The 23,225-nt window shown below is 41.3% G+C and overlaps 1 protein-coding gene across 2 annotated transcripts; it reads right to left on the bottom strand.

The window, feature by feature from the left end:
* Positions 1 to 650: 650 nt before the first annotated feature.
* On the bottom strand, positions 651 to 22,972 carry LOC118414911 (5-hydroxytryptamine receptor 1D-like). Of its 2 annotated transcripts, none has more exons than XM_035819207.1 (3): positions 22,456 to 22,972; positions 6,063 to 6,166; positions 651 to 4,149 (listed from the first exon to the last, which is right to left on the bottom strand). In XM_035819207.1, exon 3 carries the CDS (start codon positions 3,157 to 3,159, stop codon positions 1,792 to 1,794), a length of 1,368 nt encoding a protein of 455 aa, XP_035675100.1. In that variant the 5' UTR covers positions 3,160 to 4,149; positions 6,063 to 6,166; positions 22,456 to 22,972; the 3' UTR covers positions 651 to 1,791. The 2 variants fall into 2 exon arrangements, with proteins under 2 accessions (XP_035675100.1, XP_035675101.1); XM_035819208.1 differs by lacking the exon at positions 22,456 to 22,972 and adding an exon at positions 7,365 to 8,078.
* Between the last annotated feature and the right edge of the window lie 253 nt (positions 22,973 to 23,225).

The raw sequence follows: 23,225 nt of genomic DNA on the forward strand, positions 1-23,225 counted from the left end.
TAGTGGCAGGTGCCAAAGTATAAAGTTGCCGAAATCTCAGCAACCGCTTGAAAGTGGGGAAAGTTAATTGGCAGAAGTTTACATCTTTACTAGTTTTGTTGTCTGAACGAAAAAAAATCCAAGGTCAAGTTCGTTCAATTGAAGGTAGCAGAACACAGTATTAGTGGGCGAACCCCGGGGAGTATGACGCGGGTACATAAAATAGTACGGATAAACTTGTTGAAGGAGAGGTAAAAAGCCTTATTTGAGGGGCAGCCAGATATAACCTGTGCTACGTGGTCACGGAAGGTGTCGACTCTGAGACTGCATGGTTTGGATTGTGAAATTTTTCTATTTTGTGTATAAATGCGCTCCATTACGCAACTGCCTTTCTAGCGTGAGCCGGCTGCAGTTCTGTGACCTCCGCAGAGGGGCATTTCAAAGAGGGCGTGAGAAGACGATACGCCGACAGTATTTTTTTGTTTTTTAATATATTGTGGCTTGTACCTTCAACTCAAACATATCCGATTTTGGTATTCCAAAAGTGCACCCTACTATATTTTTCATTGCGTCGAAGCTAGTCACTTTGAGGCCCTTAACTATAGAAATCCCCATAGGCCGAAAACTGTGTTCTGCTACCTTAAGCGCCCCTACAAAGTCAGGATTCGGCCATATAATCACAATCTTGGTTGTTGAATGAACCTAAACGGTTTTCCGAAGCCACATAATCATCAGATATCCTTAACTCCTACATTGTATGACCAGCTTCTTTTCGGGTTATCCCTGTTCTATTCAAGACACCACTGGATTCAAACTGTGATTAGGAATTTCCGCTTGCCTCCCATCCTATTAACTTTCAATTCCCGATAGCCTTTGTAGATGATCCCATCATTGATATTCTTCACACGACTCCATTTCGTAAAATTCATCAATACCACCCCTCAAAAAGATGGAAATAATATCTCTCTGACAGCTATTGCCTTCATAAGGTGCACAGTTATTTCATAGGAATTCTGAACAAAAATAGTTCCAAAATCTCTTCTCAGAAATTGGAGTATTTATTCACGTCTCTTACCATTTACAGCGTACAGTCAGTCATTTCATTCCGCTTTCCGCAAATAAAATCAATAGTTTTACACATACAACAGAAACTACAGGTAAAATAAAATCACCTTATGAGCAACATACGTAGGTCCACAATACTCCTACAAAACACGACTGTCTTATAGATCGAGCTTAAGCAACAACCCATACGTACAAAGGCGGTCCCTTAGAGACTTAAACTGCAGAGATTCTTATTCTGACTCTTGCCTTTTTCTAGTCACCGGAGAAACACGAACTAGATAGATTACAAGCGAAAATTACATTTCACGACTTGGCTCTGACTGTATTGATATCACATGGGCTTACATGAATAAACATGTTCTACAGGAGCCCTAGAGTCACAACAAGAGACATGATATGAGCCGTTTACTTTAGCAGAAACCAACCATACATTACATGTCCTTAACAGTCGATATGATATTAGCACAGTTTTAAACAAAACATTTCAACCTTCTGACACATTCAACCAGTTTAGAACAGGACATTAACCATACATGACATAAGAGAAAGGAAACATTTCAAAACTTTGTAAAAGTTGAATATAGAGAAACTTTGGACAATAAGGGGTGGTGTATATGTACGAGGAAGGTGACTCAGTACTATCTTGAATTAATACTTTGTACTGATGATATATTGTATGAAATCTGTGATGGACAATATGCCCGTGCTTCTTTCCGTGGTGCTGAATGAACTGCTGTTATTGAATGTCTACAGAGTTTTGTTTTCCCGTTCGGACTTCACCTCCTTAGGGTTTCTGCTGGCGGCCCGACAGTCAGGGGTCGCTGTCCTCTCCAGGAACTGGTAGAAGTTTTCTACCGGTGGCAGCCCTTTGCTGTCCTCTTCTATAGCTCGAAGCTCAATGTCCGAGCCTTCCGCCTCTTGGTGGCAGATGGAGCGGTAGGAGTGGCGCAGTGTTCGCATGAGCTCCAGGCGAACCTGTCTATTCAGCCAACCGTATACGAACGCGTTGATGGCAAAAGAAATGTGAGCGAGACACTTCAGGGGACCTATTGCCAGTTTCAGCTGAGATGACATCCCGAGGATTGCCACGATGGTGCTGACTGTAAAGTACGGCCCCCATGTCAGAAGAAATACCCCAACCACGAGCATGAGGGTTTTTGTGGCTTTGAGTGATTCGCTCACCTGTGTATGAGTCTTTTGGGTTTGGTCCTGTTTGTTTGTAGCACTTTTACGTCGACCACCATCATCACTTGTTGATGGCCCTGCCTCAGCGTCTGCTGTGGTGATGACAAAGATTTTTTGTCCGTTCGCAAGATCGATTGGGTCTTTCGTGTTTCCATTGAGGACTGGACTTGAAGCTGGCTGTCCTTCCGGCATCAGTGGGCTTGGCTGAGGCAACACCTGCCTCGAAGCCTTCATAGCAGCGCTATAAATGCATGAGTACATGACCAGGACGACACAGGCTGGAATGTAGAAGTACCAACACGATATCACGATCACGTAAGACTTCCCAGACCCCCGTGCCATCCAATCGTACGTACACTGTAGCTGTTGTGGATCGAACACGTAGCGATTCCATCCCACTAACGGTGCCACAGCGAGGCATACAGCCTGGATCCATATGAATGCAATAACGGACAGTGCCGTTACCAATGTCATGTGGGCGGCGTGCACCATTGGACGTACGATGGAGTAGTAGCGCTCCACGCTGATCACACAAATCGTAGCGATGGAAGAATACGTGAAGAGCGAGTCTAGGAACCCAGTCACGTCACATGCCACCGTTCCGTACGTCCAGGCGCCTTGTCCCGATGACGCAAGGAAAAAAGGTGTGACGAAGAGTGAGTGTAACAGGTCTGTGGTGCAAAGGTTGAGAACGAAGAGGAGTGTCAATGTGTGTAGAGGAGGAGTCTTCATCACAACAATGAGCACACTGACGTTACTGAAGATCGCCACAACTTCCACCATTATCATAACAACGAGTTGAAAGATTAGCCAAGTGCTACCAGTTCCGTCATGGACAGAGCTGTTGTATGTTGCGGTTCCGTTCGTCACATTTGAGAAGGGCAAAAAGTCATTTAATCCAGGCAAGACTGTGTGGTTCACAGCTTCCATGGCTTCGCCTTGTCTTTTTATGCAGCACTTCGTAGATAAATGTGCTCAGATTGTTCTCACGTATATACAAACGCTCTGATCACTACACACAGTAGCCCCCCGGGTGTCCTTACTTCAGAACTCTGATGCGTCTGTGCTTATTGATCCCCGGAGCTGTAGTTGCTGTTGACTGAGTCGTCACTAATTGACGGGGCGGCACCGAAATCCCGTGCAGATGCCGAATCCACTATTTCTCTTCTCACGTAAAGGCTACTTTTCTGTTCTGTCCATTCCAGTGTTTTAGTTCGTCCATGCACTCAATAGTGTATTCAACAGTGTGTTCACAATCGACAAGTAGCAGACCATTGCGAGCTTCTTAATCTCGATAGCCTTTGGTGTATACCCCATATGATATACTTTCATGGAAACCAAAGCTGAATGTAAATGTCATCCTATATGGCTATCTGGACTTCACACCCTATCTGCTACATGAGAAAGGTTTTACGTTCTAATGATTTCCCTTCTGTCATATTATACTATTCTACTAGCAGACATCTGACATGGTGATTTCGGTGATTCTAATCACATACACAAGAAACGAATAAAGGAAATGAACTACTACTGTTCACCACGATATATCAAATAGCTCAACAAGTGTCATGTACAAAGCGTCAGTTCCATAGAGTCCTTGTGGTCTTGTTTGTCTGCTGGAGGGCTGATCCTTGACTTCAGTGTTAGTGTGTTGCCATCATGTGTTCTCTTCTGTGTGTCCGGTTACCTCTTCACAGTGTCTTGATGATTCTCTACTGACGCCATCGGAGTATAAAATTTTTCACTTGATTAAGAACGTTTGTGACACCTTGTGGCTACTGCTATTCAACCTAACGTAAACATTAATGTGTTACTATATATCAGATTTTTTCGGATGCAGGGTTCTGAGATGTTCTCATCGCCACAATAGTCAATCCTTCCACGTCGCTCTTGACTCACCGTTCGCTCGGATTTTCAAACCTGCGAGGAAATAGAGATAGAAAAGGCAATTACTTGTCTTGCGCAGACGGTACATCAAAGCTTTCATTCAGGGAGGTCCACGGGACACGTTTGACATTTGCATCATGCCTCTTAGCTGTACTTGGCATTTCAAACGACGCAGGGCTGAGCATGATCTTTATTCTTTTAGTTTTGAAAACAGCTCACATGTCTTCCTGTGATTGACATTTCCCCTGTAAACAACATGGATAAAGCTCTAGATCTCCTCTAGGCACCAGCCTTCCCGCGTTCGCGCGTGCATGGTTGGATTGTATCTTACAAAGGGTTATACAGGCAAAAACAGGGAAGCATGTAAAGCCTTATACAATATATTTGATTGAGATCTTTGCTACGATGATATCATTTCATCATCGTGTACGAAATTGTCTTTACATTATATGTATGAAGCAGCAATTGCCATTCATATTCAATTTGCCCTTGCAGACATCTCGTTACGATTTCTGAATAGACTCTCAATTTGCTTTCCCCTCAGGTCACTCCTTGAATGTTTAATGCCAATAGCTTATTTTCACTACATTGGTCCTGACTCTGAGGTCAATGGCTGCACTGTGTAGGGCAATGTGACAGGTAGATAGGTGACCAAGGCTTTACCTGGTGTTTAAATAAGTGCCTCGTTGCCCTCCCACTATTCGCCAATGCATCATTATTAAAATGGTTGAACTAATATTTTAGGCAGTAATAAAGAATTTGTTGAATTTCAGTCTTTTGGAAAGGAGGAAGGCTAAGCTCTGATATACGATTCGCTATTTAACCTGTATCACCTCTTCCCAGACGCTGACTGACCTACGTGAATTAAAGAGACCTTAATCTGTAATGAGGTCAGAATTCTCGGTAAGTTAAGCAGCAACCAACCGAAGCATCGGTATCGCAACGGTAATTAATTGCAATCCTATTGTTACAACCGTACATGTTTGGTGAATTATCCACAATCGCCAGCTTCTCGTTAAATCGCAGCAAAAACTGTATATTCCCCCTGCAAATTTGACTGGAGACTAGCTAGTCCAATATGGCAGCAGAAATCCCAACAATGCTTTAAAAGAGCTTATTCCCGTTTGTCGAGTGATCATAAATTACGTACTCATATTTCTGTTGACGATCTGTGACAGAAGTCAAAGGAACCTTGATTATTACAGCACTACCTGCAACTATACGATAAGGTTCAGTAAAACCCTCCAGAAAGTCGCCGGAGGCAGAGCTTTCCTACACAGAGCTGGCAGGGGTTTGAGCATGGCTCCAGTTACGTAGGTAACCATGCCAAACAAAGATGGCTGCGATTCACTAATGCACAGAACCGAATTCGACGGTCGGAGGTGATGCACAGCGCTTATAGTATGTAATCTTTCTGACGTAAAAACACTTTCTGAACTACACATTACACTTTACAAAATCACTCATATATGTCATTCGATTTTATGCTGCATACGACACGGCATAATTGCTATTAACACAATACCCTGATGACGCAAGCCCTTAAGATTAAAGGCAACCTAAGCAATATTACAGCGTCAAAGTGGAAATATTCTGAATAAGGCAATCTGCATGATATTGACATCTACTGCACTGTATTCGCACATTTACGTCATAATTTGATACTTTGAGCGGTTAAAAACAGCCCAGAGACAAGTTGCACGAGGATAGTCCTTATTATTGTACCCCCAAAAATAAGGACTTGATCTGGAATCCTTGTGCAACTCATTCATGGCTCAATTTATGAAATAATGATGTAAATGTGCTAAAACATTGCATTAAATGTCAATATTATACAGACTGCCTTACTCCACTTTTAGCAATGTAATATTGCTTAGGTTGCCTTTAAGAACAGGCAAGGATCTCCCTCTACTGCTACACAAACGTCAAGCGAATGCTGGCCTTACCTTCTACTCTTTGATTTTCTTGACTAGTGGATCTCCCTTCACAGCACTACTGTTCCTTCCCGCACAGCACTGGCAATCATCGCCGACTGACTGGCAGGGATTTCCTGCAAGTACAGAAACCATGCAGCATTCGCTACAATAAGGCCGCCTACGCAGTTCGATAGAGTCATGCATGTATATGTACGTGTTCTGGCAGTTGCTATGCGTTACTTTGTTTGCACCAGGAAATTTGCGACGGTTCCATATTGTTCATACATGTCGCCAGGCCTATGGAACCACAAGCTCATTAATATCAATATAGCACCTTTGTGCAAACAGTACCCCTGCCTAATGCCGCAAATTGACATCTGTGTCAACTCACTTATGACAGTGGAACAGCGATGTACCTGCACTTCTTGTTGATGCTTTATGTGCTGAACTCTGGCGTTACAGCTGTGAGGTTCCTAAACGATTCTTTCGTTCTAGAACCGAGATTTTCTGAAATATAATATTGAATGCTAAATCTGGACGCCACTACTTCCTTAAGAGGTAAGGATGGCCCAAAATTTTGAAAGTTAATCGCGCTGCAGGGAAGCGAAAATACAAACATATTTCATAACGATTAGTATTACAGTAATGATGTGTCACAGACAAGCACAAGGTGTGCAAAATTACATCCCGTGAAGCAGGTTCAGTATTTTACTTTCGTTCAACAGTAGAATTGCATCGGTATGATTGTAAAAGTTTGGGTTACACATTCGAAGTTGGGAAGGATAAAACGATCGACCGACTGTTACGTATTAATTTGAATCATTTGAATTTCTCAAGCTTACGCTGGGGGGCTCCATGGGACACAATAAAGATGGATTGTCGTTCAGATTGGTTTAGAAAATAATGTGGTTCTCACGTTGCAACACGCGCGCGACAATTATAACAATAGTAGAAGTGCCGTAATTGGGTTGTTTTTGTTAAAACGCCATGTTTGTACGTGCCTTGGGTACAGTACATGACGATGATTGTAATGATATGTCGGCAGGATAACTACTCAAAGTGTTTGTCTGTATATATATGCCTTATACTTGTCGTGGGATACAAATGTTATCCTAAGCACATCTTTCAGAAGTTGTTGTAGTAAGATGAAAATGGGACGGAAGGTTGGAATATCTGGAGAAAAAAACTTGTTGCTTTCAATTGTGGCGGTTGAATAACCTATTTGTAACCTCTTTGCCTGTACAAAGAAAAGCGTACAACTTCATTCAGTGATATTTCTGCTTGGAGCAATGGTCCTACATGCATACTTATGTAGTTCATAAGACCACAGACCTCAATTTCGCAGCTATCGTTCACGATGGACCATCATTTCAGCAGTAGAGTGCTCTAATAAACAAAATACATATATTAGCTCTTTGGAATTCATTCTCTGTAAAAAAAATGTTAGGCCTAAGAAAAAAAGTTGTTACCTTACCGATCCCAGCAAACTGAACCAGCGCTACCGTAGTCTGTTTTGCAGACAGCTATCAATGGCAAGCTTCAGGGAAAATAATCTTTTTTATCTGACATCTGAGTGACGAAAACGTTGTAGAATCGATATCGTTTCTCAACATGGCCTCATGTCTGCATGGTGAAATATGAAGAACATTGTACGTGTACAGTGTATATCGGTACATACGTACAATTAGAATATGGTGTTGAAGATGCCCTGATGCATTTCAGTTTAAACAGTATTGGATAACAAGAATAATGCCTTCTTACAGTCGACCCGATTTTCATCAGGTTTTTGGTGACAATTTTTTCCCTAGGCCTTAGAAACCGAAGCATGATGCATATTTCAACCATCATACCGTAGTTTGATTCGCGTCCGTGACTTGGAAGCTCAGAGGTAACGTAATGTATCGCATACTAACCCCATATATGTCTGAGAAACACACACCTGCATGGCTGTGCAATACTGTGGCTGGCAGGTCTGTACCCTTGAGACCAGCTTCTTTACCAAATGCCCTAATGGGTAATCTTTAAGAATGCGGTATCATTAATCTATCTGCCAGAAGACGTTCTGCTGTAAAGCATATACAAACAGGAACACCATGTAGATAAGACAAAACAATTAAAAGAATAGAGAGGAGAGGAAAGCTGGGACTAAAATCACTTCAATTGACCATGGAGACTCTTCTGTGTCCCTCACTGTCTGGGGAGGTATCCTCTGCTCCTATTCTATGACGTTGGTGGTTGGAGGTCACCTAAAGCAATTGCTGGTTCATCCGAGCGCAAGAAAAGTAACGGTTGGATTATATGTGGTTAACTCGCGATTTACGGATAAAGAGACGACCAGTTCGAGCGTATGGCTATGACTCTTATCAGGTATACCCAGTAAGCTAGGATTTAAAGCATCGGCTGCAGTGAACGATTACCGGCAGCGGTAACTTGATAAATGTAAAATTGCATTGACTAGCTATAGCTGCCGACAGAACTACTTGTGTACGATGTTTATCTTTGCTACAAGCTAAGGTCACGTTTCCTGTAGCATGTATGTGTGTGTGTGTGTGTGTGTGTGTGTGTGTGAATGTATGTGTGTGTGTGTGTGTGTGTGTGTGAATGTATGTGTGTGTGTGTGTGTGTGTGTGAATGTATGTGTGTGTGTGTGTGTGTGTGTGTGTGTGTGTAAGCATGTGTATTTGTTTGTTTGTGTGGATGGGCAGCATAACTCTAAAAGACCTGGGTTGATTGCATTGATATTAAGTACGAGTACGTGGGTTGGTCTTAGTGAGACCTTAGATTCTGCCCCCTCCCCCCAGTGGCTTGGTACGGTGCGACCGGTTTCGATTTCTCGAGTTCTGGACATGACCATAAGTTTGACTGGTAGATAGCTCTCTGTGCAGAGGTGTAGATCTGGGCCCCCTAGTGGCTTCTATTGAAATGCAGGAGCAAGTTCAGTTTAGACTTTGAAACAGAACAACCCAAGAAGGGTTTGGCAGATAGTCATGATTGTTGATATGTGGATAGCTCAAGTGTTTCTTGCAATAATTAGATGGTAATTATATGCAAGTCAGAATCGTATTTGCATAATAAATGACAAAGTTTTATAATCACGCACCGCTCTATGATCTGACAATTCGAACGTGTTACAGGATGTAACCATTGATAAACGTCAATTATGCAACTGAAGACCTAATTTTCATTGTGAATGCCTTTAAATGACTTGGAATTTCATATTTGAGGCATTTGGAAGTTCCTGTAAGTTAACACATGAATATGAAATATGTAAATGACGACTCATTTGCCTAACTGATAAGAATGCTAGTATGGCCTTCTTTCTTAATATAAGATTGTCTACTTCTTTTTGGATGGAGGAGATGATCAAATGCTTTACGATAAGGACCATGTTTACACAATTAATGGCAAACACACATAATACTTGTACATCAGTTATAATATTCAAAATCATTTGGCGAACTTATAGGGTAAGGGAAATCTAGTTTCTACATTTCCTCAAAGCGCCTTTTCAATCAAACATCACCAGCTGTAAAGGGCAAGCAGTAAGAAATGCCAAGTCAAGGAAAGGTGAATCAAAATGGCGGAGCGTGGAACCTCTAAGACTGTGCCGGCGCCTGAACCACGGCGATACAGAAATATTTAACGCGCCTGACGACATAACGAAGGGTACTCACCACAGACATCGCCAGAACAGGAATCAGAGTGCTCTATAAATATGTTTTAGTAAGTGCACGTCGCAGCTTAGGTGAGGTGACACGTGGGGTCAACGCATTTAGAAATGGAAACATGCCCCTAAGCCCCGACAAGCCTTCTAGCCAGTTAAGTCAGCGGGCGGAATAACCGCCTGGGTTATCAATTCCCCATCATTCATGAAGAAACAACATCAATAGACTACCAAAAGTGGCCGCGCCGAGCTCAGAAGAACGCATTGTTCACAGTGCTTTCTCAAGTCGTTCCTCCAGGTTCAAAGTATTCACTATTATATAGAGTAGACGTGAACTGGGGAAGATCACAGCATATAACTTAGAACGATATGTTGAGGCATGTTTTCTTGGCTCTCTAAAACCATGCACATGGCTTGAATATTTGAGCGGTGAACCGTGGAACTGGAAACTATTGAAGATCAAGGCTATGTGCACTTCTATTGTTGACAACAATAGTAAACATTTCAGACAACCTTACTTTCTATTTTGTCCAATGTAGTAAATTATGTAATGCGGGTACATAATAGGACTAGTAGAGAAGAAAATGTGTTGGTGTACGGACTCGGAAATGGAGTCATCTGAAGGTACAGAACTAGACATCGCGCTCCATAAAATTACCTAAAAGAGATGATGCGTAATTCGAAGGGCCAAGAGACTGTATTGGGTATTAATTTGACACGACGGGATGTCTCCTCTCGTCTCACTCGTGGATGATCACCCCCAACCGCACGGCTGATCAGTATAATGGTGATGACGGCGGAACTACAAAGCTGCTAACCCGATTAATTAATGTGTGGTCGCGTGTACGTTTTATGGATGTACCCTCCGCCGGCATGGCCGATAATGGATGAGGATCTATTCTGGCCCATTCCCGCTTTAGCAAGGGCGAGCGTTTTGTCCTTGAAGCACACACCCCTCTCTCACATAATGGACAGTCCAGTCTGTCAATTTGTTGATGTATTAAATCATTATATTTCGATATGGGTAAAATATCTTGCCTTTCCTGATGCTTCTTTTCCTTCTCCTGTCACATATTTAGATAAATCGATTCATCTCTGTCATTTGGGGGCCAAATGACCTGAGATTTGGCACAAGTGTAGGTGGGTAGATCCATCATGTCGCTTATCATAAGTGTCGATCTTATATCAGCTAACTAAGGAATCCTTTAACCACTGGAGCCTATAGCTATAGCAAATATTTGAGAAATAAAAGGAATTTCCTAGTAAAAGCATGCACGGCCACATTTATTGTCGGGCGTTGTGTGTTTTCATATTTGATTGTCGAAGTTTCAGTCAGGCTCTGAAAGAACCAGCCGTCGCTATCTCAAGAACACCTTAAGTTTGTGATCGTGCGGCGATTGTATGATGTAAAAGTGATCGGTACCTCACAGCCTGATGTGGAAACATATGACAACAATGCTGTGCCTGGTCCTGTGTATGTTGAAAAAGTTATATTCTGGAAATTACGAAAGCTCGACGTTACATGAATCTGGCATACAACATCAACTCTCATAATTCTACCGTGTGCCATATAATAACACAACATAAAAACATAGTTATAGAGGCCCCTTACGATTGTCATCAACATCTGTGAGTAAAAGCATTCTTAACTCGGAGATAAAAGAAAATTACATAGATCCCAGATCACATGGGTTAATATCTGAAGTGTATTTGCCTCAGCATCACTGATGCTGCGTTAATACTGGTACATCTCTTTGAATGACTTTAAATTCATGTATTTTTGTCATGTGTCAGTATTATGGCACCCAGTGGAATTATGGAGTTGATGTCCGAAAGTAATATCACCTAACCAGGCAGGGCACTTTGGTATGCCATCACCACTAGGTAATCTAAGCACCAATAGGAAATAAACCACGATTCTGAAGCAGGAACGATGCCGTACAAAACGTGAGAATCTCATTCATTATCTCCCCTGGGGGCGTCAATAAGTTTAACCTTGTCGGTCTGTAGTCCTTCCTTGGGGCTAGCTTTCAAGGTGAAACACCACTTCAATACATTAGGGACTCCAGAGTCGATACAGAGTCTTACCGCGGAATTTGGCAGACTAGATCTTGAGGGGACTTGGAATCCACTTGAAGAGCGAGATATTTGATCATCAAATTACAATTTGATCCAGACATTCAGTACAAATCGATGACCAATGTAACGGTCAATAAAGGGCTCTGTGCCAATTCAACAAAACCATTACTAGTAGTATATATAGGTAAGAGAGATAAGTGAGGGAAATTTCGTTTGAAAGTGTTCTTTATTTAGCAATCTCTGATGATTTCATTTTAAAACATCAGCCGGTATGAACATACAAAAGTTTGACTGGTTGGCTCTTGTTTAGAAGTAAAACATTTATAATCTGCTATAATCGGCACTGTTACAATGTATGATACCTACATAACAGGTAATGCGTAAGTTCAATTTTAGCAAAGACGTACTGGTAGACCATGAAATACTGTTCAGGGAAACGGTCGGATATGGTCAACAGATACATCTATGATGTTACGGCTTCATGACAACGGGGAAGGCTGTATTGTGTAGATAACGTATCAGTTCCTTGCTAATACGTTTCCTGTCTTCATATCCAGGGCAGCCCTATGCTGATAGATATGATCATTCATCTTGGGTGAAAGTAATATACAAAGATAATTGTCGATTTCACAAGCTTAACGTACTGGTATCAGATTTTGCTGTGTTGCTGTACTGACGAATGTGGTACATTGTATTAATCCACTACAATGCGGGATATGAAAACACAATGTATTATCATTTGTTTTGCTAACATTTGGCTCAGTGTTCCCAACACAGTTCCTTGAAAACATTTTTCTATGTTCATGTCGTCCCATGTGGGCGACATATTTCCACGCATTCGTAAGTGAAAATAAAATGTAAGAGCTAGTTATTTTACATAAGCATTTAACTCGCAAAGAAGTTTGATTTCGCGGAAGAATCATTTGGATTTTTTTATCCGAGGCTTTACCGAAAGGACAACAATCCATAATTATGGCTGAAAGATCTCCAAGGGAGCCTAGTATTTGTATCTGCTCAATGCACCTGCTCTAGAGATCTTGATTGAGATGGATTTACACTAAAAGTAACCAATAATGGAGATCAGTTACGAGTAGTCACAGGGTAAGTAAGAAGGCTGCATAGTCACGCTATATGTAATACCGCTAGTGGATGGATATACATCAGTCTGGCAGAAGAACACCACGAAGTCACGAAAGTCATCAAACCATAATTGAGTCAGTATGTGGAACAGAAGGAAACATCTGGCAACTTGAGACATTCGTTATTATTTCTCTTCATCTAAAGTTGCTGATTCCTTGCAACAGCTTGTGCTAAACTTGAAAGTGAGAACTTGACATTGCCCTCTGCTCTTGTTAAAGCAAACACTGTATATCATTGATGGCATGAAAAGTATCTCAGATGTTTTGTATGCATAACACCTTAGGACGGTTTTGTGAACGGAGTGCTTACAATTAATCAGTTCACAAGACTCTCGAAGATTTCACAGTTGGAATTCCGCAAATGTACACCCTGTTGCTCAATCTGGTCTCGTACGCACATACACGTACAGAATTTCCCTCCGCCATGTCTGGAACGACCCTTCATAAGTAATATAATCCCTGATGAGTTTCGCATGACGGATGATTTGCAAATATTCCCCTTGCTTGCCGGCCAGATTATACAACATCGTCATATGAAGAGACTGACAGAGACGTCATTGCATGGCTGCCATCTACATTTGATGGCAGGAAAGTAATAGGAGATGTGATAAATATGAATGAAATGACCTTTTGAGTTATAAAACTCGGCGGTCAGGAGACAAAATGGAAATTGCGCTGTCTGAAAGAGACATAATCAAACACCGCCACCATTATATAGCCATTCCGAGGTCCCAATAGTCGTCTGTCCGGAAATGTTGGCGAATACTACTGTGAAATTTAGATTCAATACTAAACAGAATCACTTGATGACTCAAGAATTTAGTCTGATGGCGAATTTCGTTACAAGCGAGGGAGTTTTGAAACACAGTTGCCTCAGAATATGTAGTTAAAAGTTGCCAAAGTCCTTGGGCGTATTTAGACAAGAAGATCCAGCTAAAATAGAGTTGTAATGATAAAAGACAAAAGGACTACCTGATATCAAAATGCAAACCCATGTTTTCACAAAAGCTCAGCAGCTGAAGAGACAAACACCATTGCTTTCTGATGATGTCGAGCTGCATCACTGATATGGTTATTTGCAGCAAGGCTCTGCAGATTCTAATGGGCAGGCAAATAACATCTAATCATATCATGGCTCAAAATATCAATCGATGGCTAAAATATTGGACCAAAGGGGAATAAGTATATATCTCACTTATGCCATATATTCCTGCTTTGAAAAATTCAAATCCAGGACTTTGCTGATCTATATATATGACGTACAGTGTTTTTTTTTTATCAACGGCTTAGGATGAAAACCACAGCCGTAGGAAATGACTCTAAAATCTAGATTGTAGTAGGCAGTGAACCACGACGTCGTAAGTATCGATCTCAGTATTACAATAAGTGTTGGAGGGGAACGTATGTTACTTCAGTCGTAACGACAGACGCCGAATAGATATTGAGGCGCTATTAGATGGGGAATGCGCAATTCTCACACTAATGCATGGAGATACGTCTGCTAATAAAAAATGTTGACTCAAATCCTGCTCGAATCCATCGCATGCAACGACAGTCATGAATGAAAAAAGCAAATAAAGTAGTCTGGAATCAGCCTTAGCTCGCTGTAGAGAGAGGACATCTGTTCTGCACAGTATTGTTACAGTTTCACTGTACTGGGAACGTCCTATGTTTGGGGAAATTCTCCAAGCTCTTTTAAAAAATTATGATTGCTGGACCACGCCCCGTTTTAAGTAAGTAACCAGGATTGTGCATGCCGGGAGAGACACAGCCAGGATTCGAACTCACGGCTCCAGAGTCAGGTTCGCCAAACACTTGACACCGTACACTACCAAGTGAGTGTATAGTTAGCAAAACATAACTTGCATTTGTGCTTTGTGATTTCCTTACCCATTAGCCTGATGATACAAAAATAAGAGAAAAGATTTAAGCAGTTTGGAATTTTATCAACGTGTTTCCCGTTAAGAGGTGTTTTGAAACATTAACTCGGCGACGGCTTTGCTACTCTTAAATAACGCTAGAACCCAATCCTGTGTATGTAATCAAAGATAAACCATTGATCTTCTGAATTTGTGAAGTCAAAATTCAACTGTAGAATGACAGGGCCACCGCATTTATCTCAAAGGGTCGGCAACTCGATTAATCTGTGATTGAAAAGACATATTAGTGAGTGGGTCCAAAACGCGAGTGACATTTTGCCGTCTATGTTTTATCTAGTTCTAGAATATTCATATGTCTAAGTAGTATTGTTTTGAGAGGGATAAATGGTTTGTATGGTAAGGGGTTAATATTTGAGTTCATTCAAGGTTCTTTTCTTTCCATTTGTAAGTAACCCCGGAAGGATGCATTTTATCTGCTTATCTATTTAATCTTGAAAGCATCTGGGTCGTACCTTCAACAGACCCTTTTGGTTCCCAATGGGTCCAGACAACAAAGGAAAATACATATGAATCAATACTTAAAATGTTATATAAGGGACATGCTGCGTAAGCAAATGGAATTTAGTATGCCACAATAAAAAAATTGAACTAAATGCCCTAAAGTAGAATAATATTACTTTACGTATTTAGAGCTATATCGTATTAGTCAATTGTGAAATTTCATATTTGATTCTTCAGACACTTTGTAGTAATCAGTGTACTTAAACATATGCGCAATGTTAATTTTATTTATGACACAAAGATCACAGATCCACAGATTTCTTAAACTTGAGTTATAAATGTCGTACACTGTATTACCAACTCCATCACGGAGGGCTCCATCACGGAGGGGTCCATGGAAGCAATGTCTCTGCCGAATTCAGGGATACAGCTGACAGCGGGCCTCTACACACTGTAGACGTTATAAGCTTTATCAGTAATGTAACCAAGAGATATATCATAACATTTATAACTGGTATGTTCCACGGGCAGCTATTTAAGATGCGCTTTGCTGCAAATTTAAGAGTCAATAAGCGCAAGTCAATGTCCTGTCTCTACCACTTGATGAAGACAGACCATGACAAATACAGATGGCCTGCCATTAGTGAACATCACGAACCAAGAGGGGCTTCGACCCCATTTTGTAGCAGAGTACGCTTCTATTCCCAAGGTATTAAACTCACTTATCGCACAACATTTCAAGTACATGAAAGTTGTAACAAGGTCCATCAACCTTCCATACGTGAACTGACGCAAGCAGTGGTCATGTTTGCTCACATGATAATACAGACCTTTGCGCAAACCGTTTTACGAAGATTTAAGATGTACCCGCAGCTACGGAAAAGTGGCGAAAGCTGATACACGTCGAGTCCTGCTCAATCAATGGAAACATGTCACAAATTATTGTCTGCAGAGAGACTTTGGAACAAGTTGTCCTCTTGTTGTTTACTGTTTGTGAAATATTAATAGGTGAAATAGAAGGGGTGACAACAGATGCAATTAATAATGGTTAATAATGGTAAAAACCTATCTAGCCATTGTATTAATATTTGCCAAAAAGGCGACTTTGATGCAGTTTGTGGTTGGTAAGATGACTTGCTGGGTGTGTATGTGGACAGCATGACTGTAGAAGTTGTGGATGGATCGGACCACCCGTGTGATATTCTAGTAGGCGGATAGGTGTCGGCAAAACAAAGGACACGTTCCGATGTAGACCTCCTAGCATCTTCAAGAACAGAAAACAATTTTTTGTGTGCATAACTTGTGACTTAATCCCTCTGTCACTAATGACAATCACTTCATTATAGTCAGCTGAATTCGTCAATTAGCTGCCATATCCCAAACTTCAGCAATATACATGGTGTCCGTTTGTTGATGCTTTCTTCATCTGTTTACTATTTACGTCTACACCACCGATTGATAAAGCACTTAGAAGCATCACAGCGACATGACATAGTGGTAAAAGCATTCGTCACATCAGCTAACACATTTTTGTATGTAGATGCAATGATAACGTGACACACCTGCAGCCTCCGTTGCAGTCTTCGGAACGGGGCTGGTTTCTTTTTGTTTTGTAGGGGGGGGGGGGGGGGGGGGGTCCGCCTTGGTTCCTGATTTTCAACGCTGGTTATGTTCTCTTGTGCCGGAAAAGGGAGTTTGCCGAGTAAGGGAGTTTGTTGTGGAAGGGAGTTTGCCGTGATAGCGGGTCTTGATATAGACGTACATATAGAAAATTTTTCAAAAATTCTTCTACTTTTATCGACATCAATTAGGTGCCTCCTAATAACAAACAATGTTGGGAAATCTAGTTTGTGGTGGAGATGGAATTTAAGATGTATACACCGATTTAATCAGATGTTAACGTACGGAAGCATGGCTGTATAATGACATATCTGAATCGTTATCAGGGTAAACGAGTAGGATATGGTTTCTTTACCTTTATTAGACAACTGGATAACGTGATGCGCCAGTTCTCTTTCTGAACGGCAAATCAAGCTTCATTTCCTGTGGATCCCGCGATCATTAAGACTGCATTTATAACGATAGAAAGCTGAGAATCGATCTCTTCGAACGAAAATAATTGACTGATCTAAGCAATTAAGAAGACAGCGACATGAGTTTTCCAATTCAAAACAAGTTATTTATAGAGACTATGTCTGTTTAATAGATACAATAATCTACCCACGACGACACAAAGGATCTTAACATTAGCTACTTTTCACTCATAATTTTGCCCTTAGCAGGAGGAATAAGGGGATTTCAAAGGAAACACATAAGGGTGACGTCATGGCGTTAATGTGAAATATTGAAAATAAGTATTTGAATTTATGTTGAGGTGCACGTTTGTCAGTATGTTGTGATGTGGTGTACATAATATGGTGGGACGTTATTGCCATTTCCAGTGTTCAACACATACATTTAACAGCTACATTTATTTCAGCACCTGTGACAGCGACTTTCATACATCTGCTATCTGTCTCTTTCTCTCATGTTCTTTTCCGTGTTTGTCTAAGATTACACATATACGCGTTTGGCTAGTTTTCATTAACCATATATCAAGAATGAAATAAGGACTATGAGGCGGAACAGTTTCCTGGCAAAGGAGATAATACTTCTTCTCAAATTAGTCTCCAAGGAGACCCTTCGGTGCTTTAGAGACTGAGTATCGCTCCTTCATGCAGACCCATGCACTGTGTTGCATGATCTTTATTCAGGTTGTAACAAAACAACACACTGTGGACACTAGGCAGCAAAGCTGGTATCGTGGCCACATACATATAAATACTAGTATACAATACAAAAACATGTATCTACAAGTAATAGATTAGAATAGTTGTTACAATAGAGACAGTATCAAAGCTGGCAAAGGAGTACATCGTGTGCCCGTTTGACTCCCTTTGGCCGGCTATACTCCTTTGCCAGCTTTGAAACTATCTCTAAGGCACCGTAGGGTCAGCTTGGAGACTATTCTCAAATAACTTTGCTGCCAATTTACACAGTCGCCTCGTGTCGTGAGTGCAACAAGCGGCACGCATTCTGCCACCCTTTGACCTACTGTATCCTCCCCTGGTCCTGAAGAGGGTCAGAGATAAATGTCAAAACTCAAAACAGCAACATAATTATGCTAATGTGGACGTGAGCACTTGTATGATTCGTTTCAAAACACTTGTTGCAATGCGGGAGAGGGGGGGGTTGTAGCACCGCAAAAGTTCCGTGCTGTCAGAAATGATGAAAGCGGGGTGTATAATTTTGCGTTTTTACCAGAACTCGACGATGAGTCTTAAATTGCTTTAGATTATAAAATGCTACTAGAGTCCCATATCGTTTTCTCATTTTGGTGTCACAAAGATGACTTTGAAACTTGTTTGAAGACATACTAACTCACGCATGAAAATTAGACGACATGACAGACCCCCGTCTTCATCTTTCAACAGGAAATTGGAAGGTCATCCAGTGTCTCCACGCGTGCAATGATATTAGGCAATAACATGTCCGGCATGCAGATGCATCCGCCTCAACGTCAACTGCAGTCTTTCCTTACCCCACGCCTCGGTTTTGCATGCGCCCTTAAAATTATGGGAGTTGATAATTTCAGATCTTATGGATGGAACCGTTAATGCATCTTCATTTCCTCAGAAGAACATATTGTAATTCCTCGACGACTGAAAGCAATAACTCTCTGGCTCGTGACGTAATGGTATTATTACATTCGGAATGTGAGGTGATTATCTTGCTATTTTAGTCTACGTACCTTTACATTCTTTCGATTATCTCTCTATTTTACCCCAGATATACAGATTTGTATATTTTATAGGATTTAAATCACGCAGGTGCACATGTAGATCATGTTTAACGGGCTATCCCATACAACGTTGTCACAGAACTACAATATGGACCTTGTGAGAGAGGGTGAAAAGAATGTACCTGGTATACGCTGGCCCACGAATCTTTTTCTATTCTTTTCTTTCTCCTTAACTCCCATTTAATATTTGCGACAAGAATATCGAAACCCAGCTTTGGGATTGTTTCTTTAACACTTTTGCTAAGTGGGTTAAAAGATAACATGACTTTAAAATTGGTTTAAATCGGCTTGCCCAGCAGTTGAACGTGAACACGAAGAGATTTAGGGAAATTTAGGCAAAATGCCAGCTTTTCGGAAGTAATTGTTTTGGCTACTTTCTAATGTCGCTACACTTAAAACTCCAATTGTAATGTCAATATAGGACGATGGCCCTTTTCTTAAGAAGAAGAGGAACTTGTTGTTGCACTGGCTGTTAACGGTTATTCATTCAATAAACAATTGCAACACATGTATATATTACTCTACTCTACACTTGGGACCGCATTAAAAACATCGCAACCAATCACTGTATATAATTTGCGTTTGTTACCTCTTCTGTAAGCACCTGTTGCTGCGGTACATTGTGAACCAGACAGAATTGCCTTGACAAAAGTGACAGACGGTCACCGAAACTTCCGTGGAAATAAAGCAGCGGTTGTGTAAAAAGACACTTCAGTAACGTGTTCAGTGACGTACCAACCTGGTGAAACTATTCACGGACTTACTAGACGATGTTGACAAATTTCCCAACATAACAAAACACACACGCAGTAGAAAAACAAACAGGCACCTTGAACACCACAAGACCTTTCGTAGAGTTTAATGACCTTTGAATATGCTGCGGGGCAGGGTTATTTGTACCGCATGAATAGACGTGAGGCATCCTCTCATCTTGCAAACCCCTGAGGTGTTATCATGTTTTGGTGTTCAAACATATGTTTTCAAAGCCTTTGAGTGGTAGCGCTCGCTCAAAAAGATGATCCAAACTCGCAGAACCAAACTACTATTGAAACGTCTTTGATATAGTTGCCGTCAAAATCTTTCATATACGCAACCGAACATACTAATGTGTGAAATGATGATCAATCGAGTGCACTTTCGTCCCCAGAAGTGCCATCGGCAGGATTGTAAGACGTTGTTCATAAGTACCTTCAGAAGTACCTGCCATAAAAACTTCAAACTTCCCGGCCTCACCAGTGCATACGCACTGTGTACGCTAGTGAACCTATCTGCTAACGATTGCCCGCTGCATGGCGATCTTGCTATACTCAAACATTAAATTGGTCTACGAGAAAGGAACAGAGGCTTCAGTCGGTTTCAATGGATGGCACTTTTGTTCAAACAAGGACGTCCTCGGTTAAAACAAGGACTTTGGTTCATTTATTTATTCATTTATTTGGATTCTCCACACACAAAGACAATGGAGTTCCAACTTTCTTGTCGAAAAATCTGGCAAGGACCAATGTTTCTTTGCATCTGATCCTCAGTTTCCGACTTAAATGGATTTTAAAGGCTTCTCAAAGCTGATGTTTGTTCAAACTCACTAAATCGTCTGCTTAACTCTCGAAACGCAATTTTCAACTCCTGTGGGCATAATAACAACCTTGTCGTCTTTGATAAGAGCAAATTGCCCAGTCAATGAGAGAGCCGGAGTCAACAGTACAATTATCTAAATGAACGTAACACAACCTAAAAGCCTAAAAGCCTTTGCCATACCGGAACTACATGCGCTCCGAGATTTTACCACTTAGTTCGCATGTTAACCTGGGAGAATATATCAGATAACGCTTATTAGCCAATTAAAAGCAATTATGTCACATAAAACGTGGTCGGACAGAAATTTTAGAAATGAGATTTGCGGGTACAGTAGAGAACACGTATGTAACAGAGCTTTGATCTTGGTTTTATACAAAAAACTATCGTCCTCTAATGTGTGCTATGATACCTGCCCAAGATACAAACTGAGACAAAAATTTCTTATGCATATATCTACCACAATATATAGAAAATTCATGAGAATCATCAAGTTATAAATTTCCAAAATTCATGGGTTTAAATGCAATCGACGAGTTTTTGTGTTTTTTAAATATGCACTAATGAAATATATAGAGACAATCTTTTGGGAGATGCAATAGTTAGATCATGGGAGTGGCCTGGCTATGTGGATTTAGTACTGCTCCGCCACCCTTGGAGTTCGTTGGGGTCCCTGAGGGCGAAAGATGGCCATTATTCTAAAGTGTAATTATACCCCTGTCACATTATCCACGATCTTCGGGCGTATAAATAGAAGATCGACCATATTTAAGATCGACAGAGGATTGCGCGTATTTTTCACCTGAAAACCGCCCCTGTCACATATAAGCCATAATTTGTACCCTGTACAAGTGTTTTGCAATAAAGTTAATATTATAAGCGAGGCTCGGGCGATTGCCGCAGAATCGTCGTCCGATTGATTTTCGCCAAATATGACAGGGGTATGAAGACGGCTACACAACCTTAAGAGGTCACCATCCCTTACAATGCCAGTACGGCCGGTACGCATGATTGGTTAGCATGGCGGGAAGAATGGCGGGGACGTTTGACATTTTCAGATCCCAGAGTAACCGGAATATTCTCCCGTCATAACATCGCCTCGCGGAGAATAATGCGCGGACTTGCAGACAATCTACGCGCCACACCTCGCTTTAGAATACGGTTGAGTCGATGGCAGGATATCAAGATGATTGATTTCTGTACCAGACTGGGGCATGTCTGCCCAGGGTGATTGTGAGACAATGGAATTGTTTTAGAGATATTGAGCACGATATCGTTTCACGGTCTGGTCCATTCAGTAACATTCAACTGGTTACAATTACAGCCGAATGTACATGTACTTGTAACCAGTCGAATGTGCAACGCGCTGTCGTTCAGATATAATATCACCCCCCCCCCCATGTTGTTGCTTGTATAGCAAACGACTTTAATGTCACTTGGGCCAAGAGCAGCATGCAAGTTGCCCGTCGGGGTAAACGCTAGCAGGTTAGCGCAATACCGGCCTTTATATTCTTCATTTCTTTCATGATATTCAATATCCATTTTTGGATGTAGCCATGCTCGGCCTGTGGCCTAGCCCTACATGTATTACGATATAACGTTACACAACAGATCCACAGATTAGTGATTTTAGTTTGTCACAATGTACAATCAGCCGCAATTCATAGAGCATTATTTTACAATAGTGTAGTAGTTAATGAAATACTATGATACCCGAGTAGAAACAGTGTACGTACAAACATCTCACCTGTGTCACTACCACAGCACCGGCGTCATTAGTCCGCCTCCCCGTCGCCTCCGCACGCTGTCGTCAGCCGCTGTACCGGGATCAGGGAAAAACACCTGTTTCTGACGGACTCGACGGGAACTACGTGCGCAAAATGCCAAGATCTGCCAATGGGAGGGGGCCTTCTCGCAGTTTTACATGGCACGAAACAGCAGATGAATTGTCCGCAAACTTTTCCTGAATCAAATTTTGCGGGCGCATTGCAAATCTGTTACTCCATTAGCATGATGCACCGCCTTTAAAGATCCCCATTAATTACTGCTAGAGCGGTCTATGGGGCTGTATATTAGGCCACAAATGTTTGCGAAATGACGGGAACGGAGAGTGTTTATCCTCAGGAAGCTGGAACTACAGGTACTATGAGCACGTTGTATCAAATTAAACCCCAACCAATGGAAGCTACTATTCTGAAAAGAGGGGTGTTCAAGGTGAAGGTTGTACAAACCATTACACATGCCATACATTTTGGGAGGCTTCGAACATTTTTCAAATTAACTCGTTACAAATGAAATGGGAGATGGATGCATTTTTCGATCTGCAGAAAGTGACAATCGACGTCCCTGTTTGCATTTTCCTTCAGCAAGATAGCACCATGTATATTCTAAGTGACAAAGGACACATATAACACAAACTATTGTAAAACACAATTTTGTTACCACAGTAATAACTATTAGATTAGAAATTACATTGTATACTACAACCTCTACAAATTACGATGACGCGAAGCCTTC

The sequence above is a fragment of the Branchiostoma floridae genome, chromosome 4 (assembly GCF_000003815.2).
Source record: "Branchiostoma floridae strain S238N-H82 chromosome 4, Bfl_VNyyK, whole genome shotgun sequence".
Lineage (NCBI taxonomy): Eukaryota > Metazoa > Chordata > Leptocardii > Amphioxiformes > Branchiostomatidae > Branchiostoma > Branchiostoma floridae.

Bases quoted from the DNA above. Each gene is read 5' to 3' on its own strand.
- LOC118414911 (XM_035819207.1), bottom strand. From the start codon at position 3,159: ATGGAAGCTGTGAACCACACAGTCTTGCCTGGATTAAATGACTTTTTG.